At 41.2% G+C, this 15,866-nt stretch overlaps 1 protein-coding gene across 2 annotated transcripts in view; it reads right to left on the bottom strand.

Annotated features, from left to right (window-relative positions):
• The window catches only part of UNC5C (unc-5 netrin receptor C), a 358,155-nt gene that overhangs the window by 121,123 nt on the left and 221,166 nt on the right, over positions 1-15,866 (bottom strand). For both annotated transcript variants that reach the window (XM_030565104.1, XM_030565105.1), the window contains exon 2: positions 11,016-11,237. In XM_030565104.1, coding sequence (XP_030420964.1) covers positions 11,016-11,237 — 222 coding nt within the window. The remainder of the gene's footprint in view (positions 1-11,015; positions 11,238-15,866) is intronic.

Genomic DNA, 15,866 nt, shown 5'->3' with positions numbered 1-15,866 from the left:
TGAATTTTGAAAAGCATGTTTACATTGCGTTTGTGTAACCAGGGAAGGGAAAATTTAAAAATAAATGTGATTTTTTCCCCAAAAGGGTAAGTATATATACCAAGGTTCTTTCAGTTTGAGGTGTACAGACACACACATACACAGAGCACCTAATTTAAGTGAGTTTTGAGAAGCTGCACTGAAGTAAAAGTGCCTTATTTCCATGATTTTGATGCCGTGTCACAGTTCAGTGGCTGGTATAGATGTTGTGGGAATAAGGACAACCAACAACGTGACACAAGGGGTCACTAGGGAGCCTTTCTGAGTAGTTGTCCTTTTTCTTAGTCCATGATGTGGCAGAACAGGGGCTGGGAGGGAGAAGTGTAAAATCACCACTTTTTTCTTTTGCCAGTTAGGGATTGCATTTCACAGTCGACTAAGAAATCTTGATAACTTAAAAAGAAAACAACAACAAACAACAAAGGACACGCAGCTGCTTTCAAAGGTTCTTTTGTCCAGTGCACTGTCAAGTTAAGTGACTTTCACCAGATAGATATGCAGTGGCGCTGGGAATTACTGCCTGTTCCCACATCCAGAGTTGTCAGGCTAACAGTGAGACTGCCACCTCCTGGCCACTGAGAGATATTTTTTAGTTTGTAGGAGATAAAAGAATGATTGAGGTGGCAGGGGGTGGGGTAGAGGCAGCATAGTGGTGACAGTGGGACTGCATGGGATGTAAGTCAGTGCAGAATTTGGTCCAGCCAATCAAACCACTGAGAAGTGGAATAGACCATTTTGGTCATATACGTGAAAATTTTCAGAAGTCTCCAGAACTTTTGTTTGCCTCCATTTTTCCAGGTGCCAAGCTTGAGACCCATGGTTTCAACTCTTTGTTGCCACCTTAGTCAAAACCCATCACAAAGCACTAAAGGATCAAAAACTAAATCCAAATTAAAACACAATTCCTTTCAATAAATCATTGCTCCTCAGCCCTGACAAATCTAAAACCCCCAATCAGTAGTGCAAATAACCCCACTTAAAATCCCCAAATGTTCAAGATGCTAAACCAGCACCAGTACAACCAACAAGACTGGTACCACAAGAAACTGGGAAGAACAAGTCAAAAACAGCAACAAGAATTTTGAATGGAAAGAATAAAGGGAGGGCTGGGGGTGGGGATGTAGATAATTTGAGACTGCGGTGAGAGTAGAAGTGTCCCAGGGAACCTATTGGGAATTGGATGGGATCAACAGGAAGGTAGGCTGTAGCAAAGCTGACAGCTGGAGGGGAGAAAAGGCATGAAGATAATCGGGTGGGCATTCTCAAATGGCTCAAATTAATGAGATGAAATCCAGGCAGCTCATTTCTTAATCAAAAATAACTTTACTTGTTCTCTCATTACTGCACATCATGGATCCAATCCACAACATGGCCAGAGAGATAAGCAGCATGCACCACCCTCTGCTGGACAAACAGGGGACCAGAGCCAGAGAACACCAGACAGATGTGAGCTGAGTGGATGTTAACCCTGCTATAACAAATAATAGTAATATAAATAGCAGCTTTTATCCATAGGTTCCCAAAGCACCTTCCACAAGTGAGCAAGCATTATTATTCCCATTTTACAGATGAGGAAACTGAGGCAAAGAGCAGTTGAATGATTTGCGCAAGGACACACGAGTCAATTGCAAAGTCTGCTTTAGAATCCAAGACTTCTGACTCCCCAGTCCAGTGTCCTATCCCATGCATCCTATGGCCCCTCACAGAAGCAGTATTAACTCCCTCTCATTGGCTGCTAGCCCCCATGAAGAGGTTGTAGGATGCAGATATGGAATGGACAGGCGATGGCAGAAACTTGTCTGCAGGAGAGGAAAGGACCTGGAGACTATGAAGACAGTTCTAGGATCCTCGTGCATGCCTTCTGCTTTCTTTTGGATTCTGGGGATCAATGGGGGTTGAAGACCTCAGCCCCTTCCCAAACTAAATGAATGAAAATTTCTCTTCTTGCAGGATTGGATGTGGAGGAACCTCTAAAAAGTGACCTTATATGGTTTCCAGGAAAGCCTTTCTTTTGTGATTTTCTGCCACAGGAGGGGAATATCCAGCCCAGTGTTCTTAATCCACATAATCTAATAAAACTTAATTTATCTGAAGAAATTAGGAAGTGCCTTATTATGATATTTTCCCCTGCTGTGTGAAGCATTTGGGATTTTTGTAGTGTAAAGTTTGCTTTCACATCTGCAAAAGCATCCACCATCTTGAATTTGTGTCTCAGAACACAGCAATTCCCTATTCCCAATTCTGAAGCATTAAAAACTACTGTTTATCTGTACAGTTGTGTTATTTTCACTATATTCAAGCTAAAAGTAGAAAGCTTTTTCCACTTTGAAAAATAGCCACAGGGGTCTTGCTGTTGGCTGCTACCTTTGTCTTGATCCACAGAGGGCCAAGTTCCCTCCAGCTGGTTTTGAAACTGTAAAAGCTGTGGGGTAGATAAAGCTTTTATTGTACTAATGATGCTTATTCTCACACAATCTTCATCCTCATGAGAGGTTTCTGTATGGCTACTGGGAGAGACGTGGAAGAAGAGGGAGGCTTGAGTGACATTTAAAGTGACAGCACTCTCAAATGTTTTTGTGTGGTGGTGATGGGGGGAACATTTGTATGGGTTTATTATTAGTTATTATTATTATGCATTAAAAAAAACAACACTGTATTTTACTGAAGAGTTACGGGCCTATGGAGAAATACAGCTATCAAGTTTTTCATCACCAATGGACAATGTTTTAGGACATGTATGTTTACACTCTCTCTCTCAGTTATAACACCCTCCAGTCAAACGACAGTCGGGACAGAAATTGGCATGGTTACTGATGTGCTACCATCAGTTTATGTATAGTGCTCATAGTTTGAAAACATTTGAAAACTATTAATAGGAATAAAGGGATGTATTCTTAAACTTCATTGAAATGTATTTGGACTAGAAGAGAGTATTGGAGGGGGAAAAGTAGAAAACTGGCAATATTTTGCTGAAAAATAGTTATTCTAAATAAGGATGGTTGGTATTTCTGAAGGTTTTGATTTGACAAAATATGAACAGTAAAAAAAGGTCATGACAATAACATAATGAAAACAACAATCCTAATTTATAATTTGTGGCAACCCTTATTAAAACAACACTACAGTATTCTACCCTCATGATCCAAAACACAACAGGCTACACAATAGCAATACTCTAGCATTTGGGACCATTAATGTAGGAGGCCATTTCTTTAGTATTTTTAATAAGGGATACCAACAAATTTGGTAATGGAAGTAGCTTTTCTTTCTGCCCTTTAGAGACCTACCTAAAAATACAGTGAATTGAGAGGTGATGCCAGAACAATGAGAGGGAAAGTGAGGTTTAGGAGGGAAGATAAGCTTGAAAGAATGTGTGGGAAAGGGTGTGGAAGATGCCAAAAAGGAACATCTGTACACACAAATAATAAGAAAAAACATTACAAATGACAAGTCCATCTTGGGATTAGGGTGACCAGATGTCCCGATTTTATAGGGACAGTCCCGATTTTTGGGTCTTTTTCTTATACAGGTTCCTATTACCCCCCACCCACTGTTCTGATTTTTCACATTTGCTGTCTGGTCACCCTGCCTGGGATTGTATTATGACAAGCCACTTTAAGCTCTGTTCTTGGAGTTCTTGATGTTACAAGGAATTATAGTCATGGCAATACATGGTCTCATGCCCATTTTTCTATTTATATTTACTCCATCCTAGAGCTATTTTCACACTAGAAATAATGAGTCTTACATTCTTTCTACTGAAATAAATATTTCTTGAGTGGAATTGAAGTAAATTACCTTTTTCAGAACTAGAATTTTTTTTTTTTTTTTTACAAAAATGTGTTACAGGTCAAAAGGAGCATGAGTCAGGCAATCCTCATTGAATAGTCAAAACTCCACACCACTAGTGCAGTAGCTAAAATAAGGAATGCTGGTGGCATCTAAAAGAAGCTATGCTTAATAGATTAAGGGAGCCTTGACATGAGGGTAATGCAGATTCTCCTAGTCCCCTCAAAATGCTGTGGTATAAATACCCGAATAAGCAGTTTTCATTTTGTGTATGTACACTTAATTAGTACTTGCTTAAAATGGCACGGCGACAGCCTTGCAAACGGAAGTGCTATCTTTATCCATGGAAGTGGAACTACATGAAGGATTTTGCAAAGAAAGAACACTTTGGAAGTTTTAGCTTTTTGTCAATGTTTTGTAACAGACAGAAATACTACTTTCACCAGAGTGTAGTTTTGTGAATCCAGTTCAGGGCAGGCGAATAAAGAGCCCAGGGAAGCATTTAAGAAGAGAAGCTTTGAAAAATAGTAACAAACCCCCATATTCTGGCCTTACCATTGTAGGCAATCTGGATTAGGGGAGAAGAGCAGAGAAGTAGTCATCAAGTGCATGTTCCTTGAGCCATTCTGCTTGCTGAGGACAGAATGGCTCAGGAGAGGCATTTGCTATGAACCATTCTTTACTGCTGCTCCCAAAGGAAGTGTGCACTCCCATTACAGCCTGCTACTGAAGGCAGTTGTGAACAGAGGAACTGGAGACCTGGTCTGACTCCAAACAAAATGACTCCAAAGGGGCATGATCTTCTTCTTTGGTGGCATGGCCAGGCCTCAGACTCCCTATGCCTCCTCTCCGCCAGTGAGTTCCACTGTGCAAGTTAGAGGGATCCCCCACCTAGCACTCGAAGGTCCTTATTCTGCCGTGTTCCTTCTTGGGAGCTTTGAAGAAGGGATAAACAGACGCCATATGCCCTCTTCTCCCTGTGCACCTGAGCAAGACAATGCATAGGCAAAACACTAACATTAGCTAAATGACTCATAGACTCAGACTCTAGGACTGACCTAAAGTACCTATTTAGTTAGCAGCTGCAGCACTAGGAAATAATGGTTTCAAATGTTCTTTTCTCCTTGGTTGAAGGAGACGGAGACGGAGACGAAGAGTATATTGGGGGCACTGCAATGTATAACAAGAGAGTGCCTATAGAGCATTTCTGGATATTTCTGCAGAAATTATTCCAAAATATATACAAACTGAAAAGGACAAAAAACCAGAAGTAAGTTCTCTGTGGGCTTGATTCTTTTCTGTTGTGCATCCAGTGCAGTCCATTTTGATTTGGTAGCATTTAACCTTGCTTTGAACACATGTAAAGCACTATACAAGATGTAAAGTCCTGGAGACGCAATGCATGTGTATCTGCATTGCTGTCTGCAGAAATGGGAAATATTGTCACATAAAAAGCAAATGCACCAACAATTCCTCATCCACAATCATTTTCAGTTGCACAATAATTCAAAGTAAAAAATGTGCACAAATCACACTAATGATTATTGATGCTCTTGCCCTTCCTGTGCTGTATCAATGACATTTTCTTGGCCCCAAAAGCACTAGTTCTGCAGTATTTGTTTCCTTTCTTTGTTGTTATCTTGTATGATAGTAGCTCAGAACATTAAATATATGCCCTTCTTCCTACTTTCATCTTCTCGCCAATGTTCACTTGAATATATTTTATTTTGTTCTGTGTTAATATCAAAATACTGCAGTAAAAACATAAAAAAGGACTGCATTCTGGCTTGCCATTTCATGCATGCATGAAATGATGAGGCCAGATATGCTGTACACTGATGAAGAACAAAGCACCCATTTGGACATCTTTAAGAAAATGCTTAACTTTTAATAGAGGAAGAAAATTCCAAATGGGCTGAAGATCAAAAATAGAGTTCAAAGATCTTCCAGATAAGACACTTCTGTTTTCTTGGAATGGACTCTAAGTGTATTTGCACAGTTCTATTACTAGGCTAATTTAATTTAATAAATAAGTCTAGAACATCCTGTCACCTTTTACTATTTCTCAGCGTTTCTGATCAGTTGCAATAGTTCCTATGGAGATTGGCTGAGTCCATATGCATACTCTCTGAGACTACTAATCTTTAGTTACTGCTCTAAAATACTCCATGGCGCAAAGAACCTACATAACATCCCAACTTTGTAATAATAACTTCCTCAACTTACACAGAGAAGAGATACAAATGTTTCTTTTTCTCTTAAAAAAAATTAACTCTCCTACACTATTTACTATTTCTGTCCAGCAAGTCTTTTTGTTAGGAGTAGGACTGCACCTTGATTCTACATCCTGTGTCACTGCTGGCATACCACCTGGCATATGCTGTGCAGCCTTAGCATTTATTAATGCTAAACAAATTTCCCATATCAGGGAGATCCACAACTGTTTTTGTACAAGTTTCATTCACAGTGTTTCCAAAGCTTCAGAGTCCATGGACAGCTGAAAACTTATTTATCTCTCCTTATGTTTTACCTTTTCACTGGAAGAAAAGTTACTGCACCAAATACTTTTAGCATTACACCTTTATTTCATATTCTTCTCTCTGTATTCTGATTACTTTTTTTAAAGTAAAGAATGCATGATTAGACTTTATTCTTTTTCTTCTGCATTTCATTAACTTTTAGTCTTGTTCTTCTTGTCATTGCTTTGCTACAAGAGGACTTAAGAGTGAAAATCTGGTTCTCAGATGACATTTTAGAAACAACTCAGCAGAGCTTTCCTGCTTGTTGTTTGAGGGATAGCATGGCAAAACCACATGGCAAAGAGAAATGTGCCTATGTCTCAGTCACACGGGTCATATGACTGACATGGAAGGATGAAACTCAAGCAGCATTCAGAATAAAAGCATTGTCAAGGCCAGTGCAAGGAAGTTTCACGCCCCAGGTGAAACTTCCACCTTGTGCCACCCCCCCACCCAGCTAACACCCCGACCCCCTGCACCAGTTAACCATGCCCCCCCACTCCCACCAGAGGAGCCCCCCCGTGGCAGCTAGCCCAGCCCCTCACCCGGGGAGCCCGCCGCCCCCTGCCTGGGGAGCCCCCCCCCAGCATCTACCCCCCTCTTTGCAGCTAACCCCACCCAGGAAGACCCCCTCCATGGCAGCTAACCCTGCCTGGGGAGACTCCCCTCTCACTCCTGTGGCAGCTAACCCCACCTGGGGAGCCCACCCAGCTCATCTCGGCTCCGCCTCCTCCGCTGAGCACACCGACGTCGCTCTAATTCTCTTCCCTTCCCAGGCTTGCAGCGCCGATTGGAGGAGACTTACCGTGGGGGCTGCGTGCTCAGTGGAGGAGGCAACGTGGAGGTGATCTGGGGCAGGGAGCAGTCCCCCTGTGCACCCCCTCCCTTTACTGCGAGTGGTCCTCCTCGTGCCCCTCCGCCCCAGCTCACCTCCACTCCACCTCCTCGCCTGAGCGGGCTTTTAGGTGCCCTCAACCACTAGGTGCCCTAAGCGGCCGCCTAGTTTGCATAAGTGGTTGCACCGGTCCTGAGTGTTGTATAACTGAAATCCTTTTTAGCTCTGGTTCATTATTATAGGCTTACTTGTGGCATTGACTGACTGTTAGTTGTGCTGGAGAACTGAATTGCCCTAAGGAGACAAAATTCCTCTCTGGGGCTCCCTGGAATGTGGAATAGGGGACACCTGCTGCTACATGCTCCTTGCATTCTCCCCAATTGCATATGTACTTAAGGGCACACTATGACTTTATGGATGATGTCTATCTAACCTGTTTGGGGTAATGACCTTAATGAAATTGTGTTACGGAAGAAAAAAGGGGTGAGGGGGAGAGAAAACAACAGTTCTTATTGTTTGGCCTGACAAATATAACCCATCTGAGCAGACCAAGACGTTACCAATATCTACCAGGTTGGAATTTGCTAAACTGGTGGAGGAAACTAACAGAGGCTGCATAGGCCCAAGTATGGTGTAATCAATGCAGTGACCCAGTGACACATGAATGGGCAAAGCTCTTTGCTAACCTGATGGATGCAGGCTACTAAGCTGCTGATCTAGTATGTTTAATGATCGTAGGTTCTATTTCAGGCATGTCTATCATTTCTCAGAAATGAATTGCGGCCCATTATCTTATACAGCTTTTTCTCAAAGTCAACCAGCTCCAGACAAGTTTCTTCAATGGCTTTGCAAAAGGTGATATTATCTAAATCTATTACTTCTGGCTACCTTAAATATTTGTTTTCCCTTGCCTGCAAAGTCAATACAAATTCTCTTCCAGGGATTCTCAGTCCCATTTCCCATGATGGTAGGATGCGCCAGCAGACATATCACACTTTATGTCCATATCCAAACTTGGCTGCGAAATCCAGATTCCAAGGACAGCTTTCATTTCAACAATTCCAGTGTGGCTATCATGAAATTGTACTAACAATCTGATTTGCAAGGATTTTTGGTAGCCCCCTGCAGAAATTCCACAAGGTAGAATCTCTCACTACTGTGAGCTTAGTTTTTGGAAGTGGTTTAGGCTGTTCATCATTTAGAACATTCACACAGCCTTCAGATATATCTTCTTTTAAGATAGGGACATTTACATTCTCTGCTGCAATTTCTTTTGCAGCATTGGGAAGATCTTCCAAAATCAGATTTTGAAAATGGGATTAGGTTGCAATGAATTTTTCACTTGTATTAGCAACCAGAATAAACACATCAGCAATTCTGTGTTTTTACTGATTATCTATAATGGATGGGAGTAGGGTGACCAGATAGCAAGTGTGAAAAATCGGGACAGGAAGTGGAGGGTAATAAGAGTCTATATAAGAAAAAGACCCAAAAATCTGGACTGTCCCTGTAAAATCAGGATATCTGGTTGCCCTAGATGGGAGAAAGATACCATGTTACTATCAGAGCCCATCTCTCTCTATAATCTACCAACTGCTCATATTTGGTCTAAACATTTTTATAGAAGCTATTTTCTCTAATCAATGTAAACTTCTTCCCTTTCTGAAACTCTAGACATGTTGTAATTCCAGATATTGTCAGACCCTCTTTTTCTATCTCGTCATAGTGGGTTTTTTTTTTTTTTCCTTTAGTGAAGGCTCTGGGAATGAAGATGTTGGGTCCTTTTCCCATCTGGCACTTTACTTGGTAGAATTCCACCAACTGCATAGCTGAGACATGATGTTAACATTAGACACATGCTAACCTTCATGGGTTCTCCAGCTAAGCAGCTGGAATACTACACAAGTTTGGGAGATTTTCAGATTCGTTTTCTCTGCTTCTGTTCTGCATAGTCATATTTAGCCCAGTATTTCTAACCTATGATCAAAATATACTCACGCAAATAGCAGTGACTTCTCAGTCTGTTCAAATGCCCTTTTCTCAGTTCAAACCCAAATGGGTGGTAGGTGCTGTCCAGAAAGGGGCCATAAGTAGGATGGTTAAAAGATTGCCTCATTTCTATTTGGGGTGCAGGAGAAAAAGGTAGCACTACTAGGTGTAATTTCTACCTCCATGTGCCATGGCAGCGGTAAATCTGAACTCATGAGCATAAAGATATATTTGGACACAACAAGCTGGCTTGCTTTGTTGACTGAGTACAAATGAATATTGCTACTGTTATTGTGCTCATCCACCCCATGGCCTTCAATGAAGAATAGGAAATGATTTGTTTTATCATTTGAGGCAGATCTACAGTTATATTCCTTAAACTCACGGCTACATTACGAAAGCGAACCTAGATTTGGCATCTTTATGTGAAGTGTTCTTCCTCCTCCTGCTATCAGAAGCAATTAAGAGCAGGAGTTTAAAAACAAACATTTAGAATAGTTTTTTCCTCTCGCCTACATGGACAGAGCACTATTGATTTCAATGGAGTTACACTTTATTTACCTCAGCGTAACTGAGAAGAGAATCGGGTCTCTAATTCTAAAAAGTGACCCTTGACTGCATTTTACAGTATAGGAATTATAGGCATTATTCAGTTTCTGAATGTTAATGCTAATAAACCTTATGGAAGAAATGAAATGAAAACTGAATTCACTGAAAGCCAGGGAAAATTAATTCCAGTGGATTCCCAGTCTTACATAAACGATGGAATTAGGAGATGTACTAAGTAACTGAAGTATTCCCCTCTTCCAGTCTTCTTCCTGTACAGTCACTTTGCAACCTGTTGGAAGATCCTATTACAACTAACAGTCAAACATAGCCAAAGGCTTTTTGTCCCCGATTCTCCTTTCTGCCACACTTCCCCCTCCCCTTTCTCTTTCTCAAGCTGCGCTTTTGAACTCTGCACAAATAAATGAGCTGAAACAAATAAAACCCAGGTCACATGAGACTTTCAAGACATCTGGTGGAGTTATTTTTCTGAATAATTAGACCAAGTGGTGGTGCAATTCCCAAATGAAAGCTACTTTCTTGCTTGATATTCGGTTATTTTTCATAGCCATCAAGACAGCAATAAGCCCTACTTCTCTCCCTTGCATGTGACTCAAACCTTATTGGATTACCAGTCTTTCCAAACTGGGACAATCACATCTTTGATACGGGCTTATTTATAGCTCAAGTTTTTAAGCCTCTTTGTTTCTTTTATATTTTGAGGGCCCTATTAATCTTCCATGGAAGTCGATGGGAGTTTTTGGCATTGATTAGATTAGGATTGGACATTTAGCCTCTTTCTTTCATTTCTTCCAGATTTACTATGGGTCTCTCTAGTACCAAGTCAACATAGCAGGCTGCAGAATATAATAGAACAGCAGCCAGTTGCATGCTCTGGAGTTAGTATGTTGTTCCTGGCTGGGGGAATATTGTATCTTCCCATTATTTCTCTGCCTGAGGCTAACCGTAATTTCTCCTTTTCCATGTTCTCTTCTTTTAAACCTTCAACATAAGAGTGCTCCAAAAGCTCCTCAAAACTTGTCTAACATTGTGCTCCCGTAGTGTGACTACAAGTAATTTGGAATTGACTGATTAGAGAACTGAGCAAGGAAGTAGTGAGCAGCAGTATAGGTGGAGATATCACTGAGTTTTTTATGAGCACACAATTGGGCCGCATTCTCATTTTATGCTAAATCCATTTGACACTGCTCTGTCAGTGTAAATGAGAATCAGACCCAATAATGTTTTAATAGCAACCCCAATAACATGGTGAGAAAACAAATGCACAAATGCCTCACCAGAAGTTTCATCTACTCGCTCATCCACCACATGGTCCTTCTGATGAACCCATTCACTGTTGCACTTGAAATAGATCTGGGTGGCAGGGCTGGCTTTGCAGTACAAGTTCACAGGTTTGTTCTTTACGATGTAAGCTTCTTCAGGCTCAATGAGGAAATGAGGCAGAGGCTCTGGAGGATCAGATGGAAAGGTTTCTGGGAGTTCATGAAAAAAATCATCATCTGTAACAAAGAAACAGAGAGGGAAAATGCAGAAAGGTTAGGAAATTACAGCAACTGAAATTCTGGCTGTGAAAGATTACAAACGTTTCTAAAAAGCTCAAGGGAAGAGAGTGCCTTTTCAAGTGAAGAAATTACATGGGAAGTGTCCTTGCAATGGAGTTTAAACGCAGAGTTGTTTTCAGCCTAAAAGGTGTTTCCACTTAACACCCTGCTCTTTCTGTTTCTACTGGTTCATTCGCTAACTTTGTGTTTGTGAATGTCTCCTTTTTATTTGTCTTCAGTGGCAACAGTAATGACAGAACATAGTTTTTAGCACTTGGTTCTGTCACTTATTAAATCCCAGTACAAAATTCTGTTAACCTAAACTGATACTTGAGAGTACAAGACAAAGGCATAATTATTAGATACAAACATGGGCAATCATACCCCATTATGATGCAGTAGGGAGCAGGGTGGATTGACCTGGGAATGTTGTTTAGTTTTACTGGGGCTGTCTACATGGGGGATGGGAGAGCAGGGGATGACTTTAGATGAGGGACAGTACCTGAGCCTGTAACCATGAGCCAGGAGGTGGGTGGGGCGAGTCAACATCTTGGCCTGGGAAACTGGACAAAGGGAGAGAGCCTGCTGGAGGGGTTTTGGGGTTTTCAGTTTTGGGCAGGCTGGGCAGAGGCAGGGAACCCCAAGTCTGGGGTCTAAGATCCTTGCCCCACAGAGGGACCTGGCTGAGGGGTCCTGGTTGTACCTACAAGCCCTGGTTGGGACTGTGTTCCTGTTGTCTAATAAACCTTCTGTTTTACTGGCTGGCTGAGAGTCACGGTGAATAGCAGGAAGTGGGGGGTGCAGGGCCCTGACTCCCCCACACTCCGTGACACCCATACAGTTCTGCACCCCTGATAGACACGCACAAATACCACTTTGTGTGCATGCTAATTGAATATATGTGAACGCACATGGTCAGTAATGGCTTAGGATGTTATCTCTAGGTCTTTAGTATGAAACTGACCTAGGAGTAAGAGGCTGGGTCAGTTTCCATTCTATGCCTCTTCATTCATTCTTTGGCTTTTCTATTGAGAATGCTAACAGGGTGCCAAACTCTGATGCTTCCTTTTCTAGTGTGTACACCTGCTCAATGCCCACTAAGGAAGTGGGACTGGTACCACTTAACTCACTTCACACAGAGCACAGAACTGTTATGAAATGGTACACTATAGACCTATTATGTGGATTAACAGAGGGCTTTGCTCTTCTTCAGTGCTGTCAAGCCAGCACTTTTCAGCAGGAGTAAATTCACAAAACAATTAATTTTTTTTAAAAAACAGTCCAATAAACTAGTGGAAACATTGAAAATGAGCTAATTCACATAGCTTCCCCCTCTTACTCCATAAAACCCCTTTTTACAGCAAAGCATCATCTTTCCACCCCTTTCACAGGAGAAATCACCAAGCTCTGAGAGTGACAATTCACTGGAGAATACTCCGCTTCCCATCAACTTGCAAAACTCTTGTCAACATGCAAGAACATTCAAGATGCTCACAGTGGTAAAGGGATGAGAGAACAATAACTATTGACAGATCCATCAGCAAGAAGCTGAAGGCCTCATTCAATCTCCTCTTTTCTGCCTCTGAAGCAGTTATCATTATACACAGTGATGGACGTTGGTGATGATCAATAAAGCATCACCGAATATCAAACTAAAAATACTGCAGAAGGTTAGCTATCCTCTTCTTGTCAGTCTCCATGAAGATTAAATGTCAGACAGTTACCTTTCTTTACTTTAGGTATACCAATTTTTTTGTGTCCAGAATTACAAAGGGTATGAAAGCCTTTCCTTCCAGTTACTGCTGTTGTAGAAAGACAGATAAAGAACAACAACCACCGATGAAAGAAGCTGGAGAAGTAGATAATACAATACCTATCTACTCAGCTGTATAGAATTACACATACATCTTCATTAGGCATGAGAAAAATCTTACAGAGTTTGAGGTTTTATGAATCTTTTGAACTATTTATGAATCTCAGATCTGTAATATGAGTTCACACACCTTTTCTCATTTCATTTGAAACAGGTTTTTTTCTCTGAAGAAGTGGTTTGTTTTTTATTTACCCACGAAAGCTTATGCCCAAATAAATCTGCTCATTTTTAAGGTGCCACCGGACTCCTTGTAGTTTTCTCCATTAAGGTGTTTCAGTTTAAAAACAATAATGGGCTTGACTCACCACTGCATTACTCCATTGAATGATGGAGTGGTGAATAAGACTAGTATTTTTCTATCAGAGGGAAAACCTCTGCTATAAAATAACAGGGACAAAAGGACTCCAACTCCCTTACCAAAAGCTAGTCTGCTGTAGGCAGGTGCCCTGCACATAGTATAAAAAAAAAACAGATTTAATTTTCATTAGATTTTTTTCCCTTTCATTATTTTCCTCTGTGGTTTTGTTTTCACTCCAACCACCTTATGTTCCACTTTTCAACCTATTTCTGCACCTGCTCTCTCGAGATTAGATTTTTCTCTCTGCTACCTTTTTCTCCCCAGTGTTTCTTGTAATATGAAGTTAAAAGCATGAGTTTGAGTCAAAGTTTGGAATTCATGATGACAGCAGGTTTGAGCTAAAGCAAGGGGAATTTGTCCTTCCCTACTATTCTTCTGCTCATAATGCATACAAACATACAGATAAACATACACAGACATTAGAGATGAATCATTTCACTTGAATTGCCACAGGATATATCTTTTCCTTCTGGTCATTTATTTGCAAATTGATGAGCAGACAGATGGAAACTAACAAAGCACACATATGTTTTATAATTAAACAAGTATTGCTTCACTAATTTCTGGTGACTGGAAAAACAAATGTATTTATTTTCACCAATAGATCTCAGCACATCATCGAAGACAACACTTATGCTATCTGAACAATTAACTAGTTCTTATCAAAGATGCATCTGGAAGCTCCAAAAAAGGCAAAGGAGAGGAAACTGGGTCAGAGGGTGAGAGATTTCCTTCCTTATATCCTAAAGTCTGAGAGATCAATCTGAAGAACGTGTGTAGGCTTTGGGCTGCTCTGCTGAGCGTGCCCATTTCTAGCATTTAAATAGTGTTTTTATTTTCAAGTGGATTTTCTAATACTGTTTATTACAAACTCAGCCTCTCTTCTTGATTGCTGGGAAATGGGCAGGGCGTACCATATACACCCCGCCAGAAGCCCAGGGCAGTTCTAGCTCATAAAATGCTTGTTGTGAGCAGCCAGTTTTCTTATTTAACCTTAATATACTGTATAATTCCTCATTGCTAGTATATTTTAACAAAAGTTACATTACAATCAAGCCCAAATTTATTCTTTCCCGCTGTGCTATCTTCAGACCCTGGCATCCGAACCACATTCAGACAGATGTTTGTGAGATAGGCGGTCACCATTCTCACACATGCAGATAAAGCACACATACAGAAGCTCTGCCGTCCAGTGATACTGGTTTTCTTTTAATATTTGTACATTTAAAGAGAATCAAAACAGATAAGACACTATTTTTTTTTACATTTTCCACAGAGAGGCATTTTCATTCATTTGCAGGCTTCCATGCTTATTATGATTGAGCAAGTTAATATTATATGGAACAAAAACTTAAAAGAGGAATGTCTACAATGCAAACATGATTGGATTTTGGTGTATTCAGCAAAGGAAAACAATCATATGACAAAGCTAGCCTCATCTCCATCAACATTCAGGGTCTCTAACCCATGTGTCTGCTGCACACTGCTAAGAGGTAATAAGGCAGCCTTATCAGGCTGTGAGAATCAGAGCTGGAACTCAGTTTGTGCTTCTAAGTTCCCAGTAGTGATTAGCTCTCCTGCTGCAGGAAAGCAAAATGTTGTTCATTCTCCCCCAGACAGAGAAACTGAGGTTTACAAGTTCCATCTATTTATAGTGTAGAAACTGCTGTGTTGGGGAACCAAGTTACAACAGGGCAGTCCCTGACATAGGTAAAACAGTATCTGGTCTTGCAGTACAGATGGGAACAACTGGCTTTTAGCCATGCTGCAGATTCATGCCACAGTCTCACTAAGGGCTTGTCTACACTACCTGCAAGATCGGTGGGCAGTGATCGATCCAGCGGGGGTCGATTTATCGCGTCTAGTCTAGACACAATAAATTGAGCCCTGAGCGCTCTCCCATCGACTCCGGTATGCCACTGGAGTGACAGGCGCAGGCAGAGTCAACGGGGGGAGAATCAGCAGTCGACTCACTACAATGAAGACACCGCAATCTAAGTATGTCGACTTCAGCTATGTTATTCATGTAGCTGAAGTTGCATAACTTAGATCGATCCCAGATAGCAGTTTTCAGGTATCTAAAAGAGTGTCACAAGGAGGAGGGAGAAAACTTGCTCACCTTAGCCTCTAAGGATAGAACAAGAAGCAATGGGCTTAAACTGGGAGATTTAGGTTGGACATTAGGAAAAAGTTCCTAACTGTCAAGGTGGTTAAACACTGGAATAAATTGCCTAGGGAGGTGGTGGAATCTCCATTTCTGGAGATATTTAAGAGTAGGTTAGATAAATGTCTATCCAGGATGGTCTAGACAGTATTTGGACCTGCCATGAGGGTAGGGGACTGGACTAGATGACCT

The sequence above is a fragment of the Gopherus evgoodei genome, chromosome 5 (assembly GCF_007399415.2).
Source record: "Gopherus evgoodei ecotype Sinaloan lineage chromosome 5, rGopEvg1_v1.p, whole genome shotgun sequence".
Taxonomy (NCBI): domain Eukaryota; kingdom Metazoa; phylum Chordata; order Testudines; family Testudinidae; genus Gopherus; species Gopherus evgoodei.
This window is presented reverse-complemented; position numbering and strand designations above follow the sequence as displayed.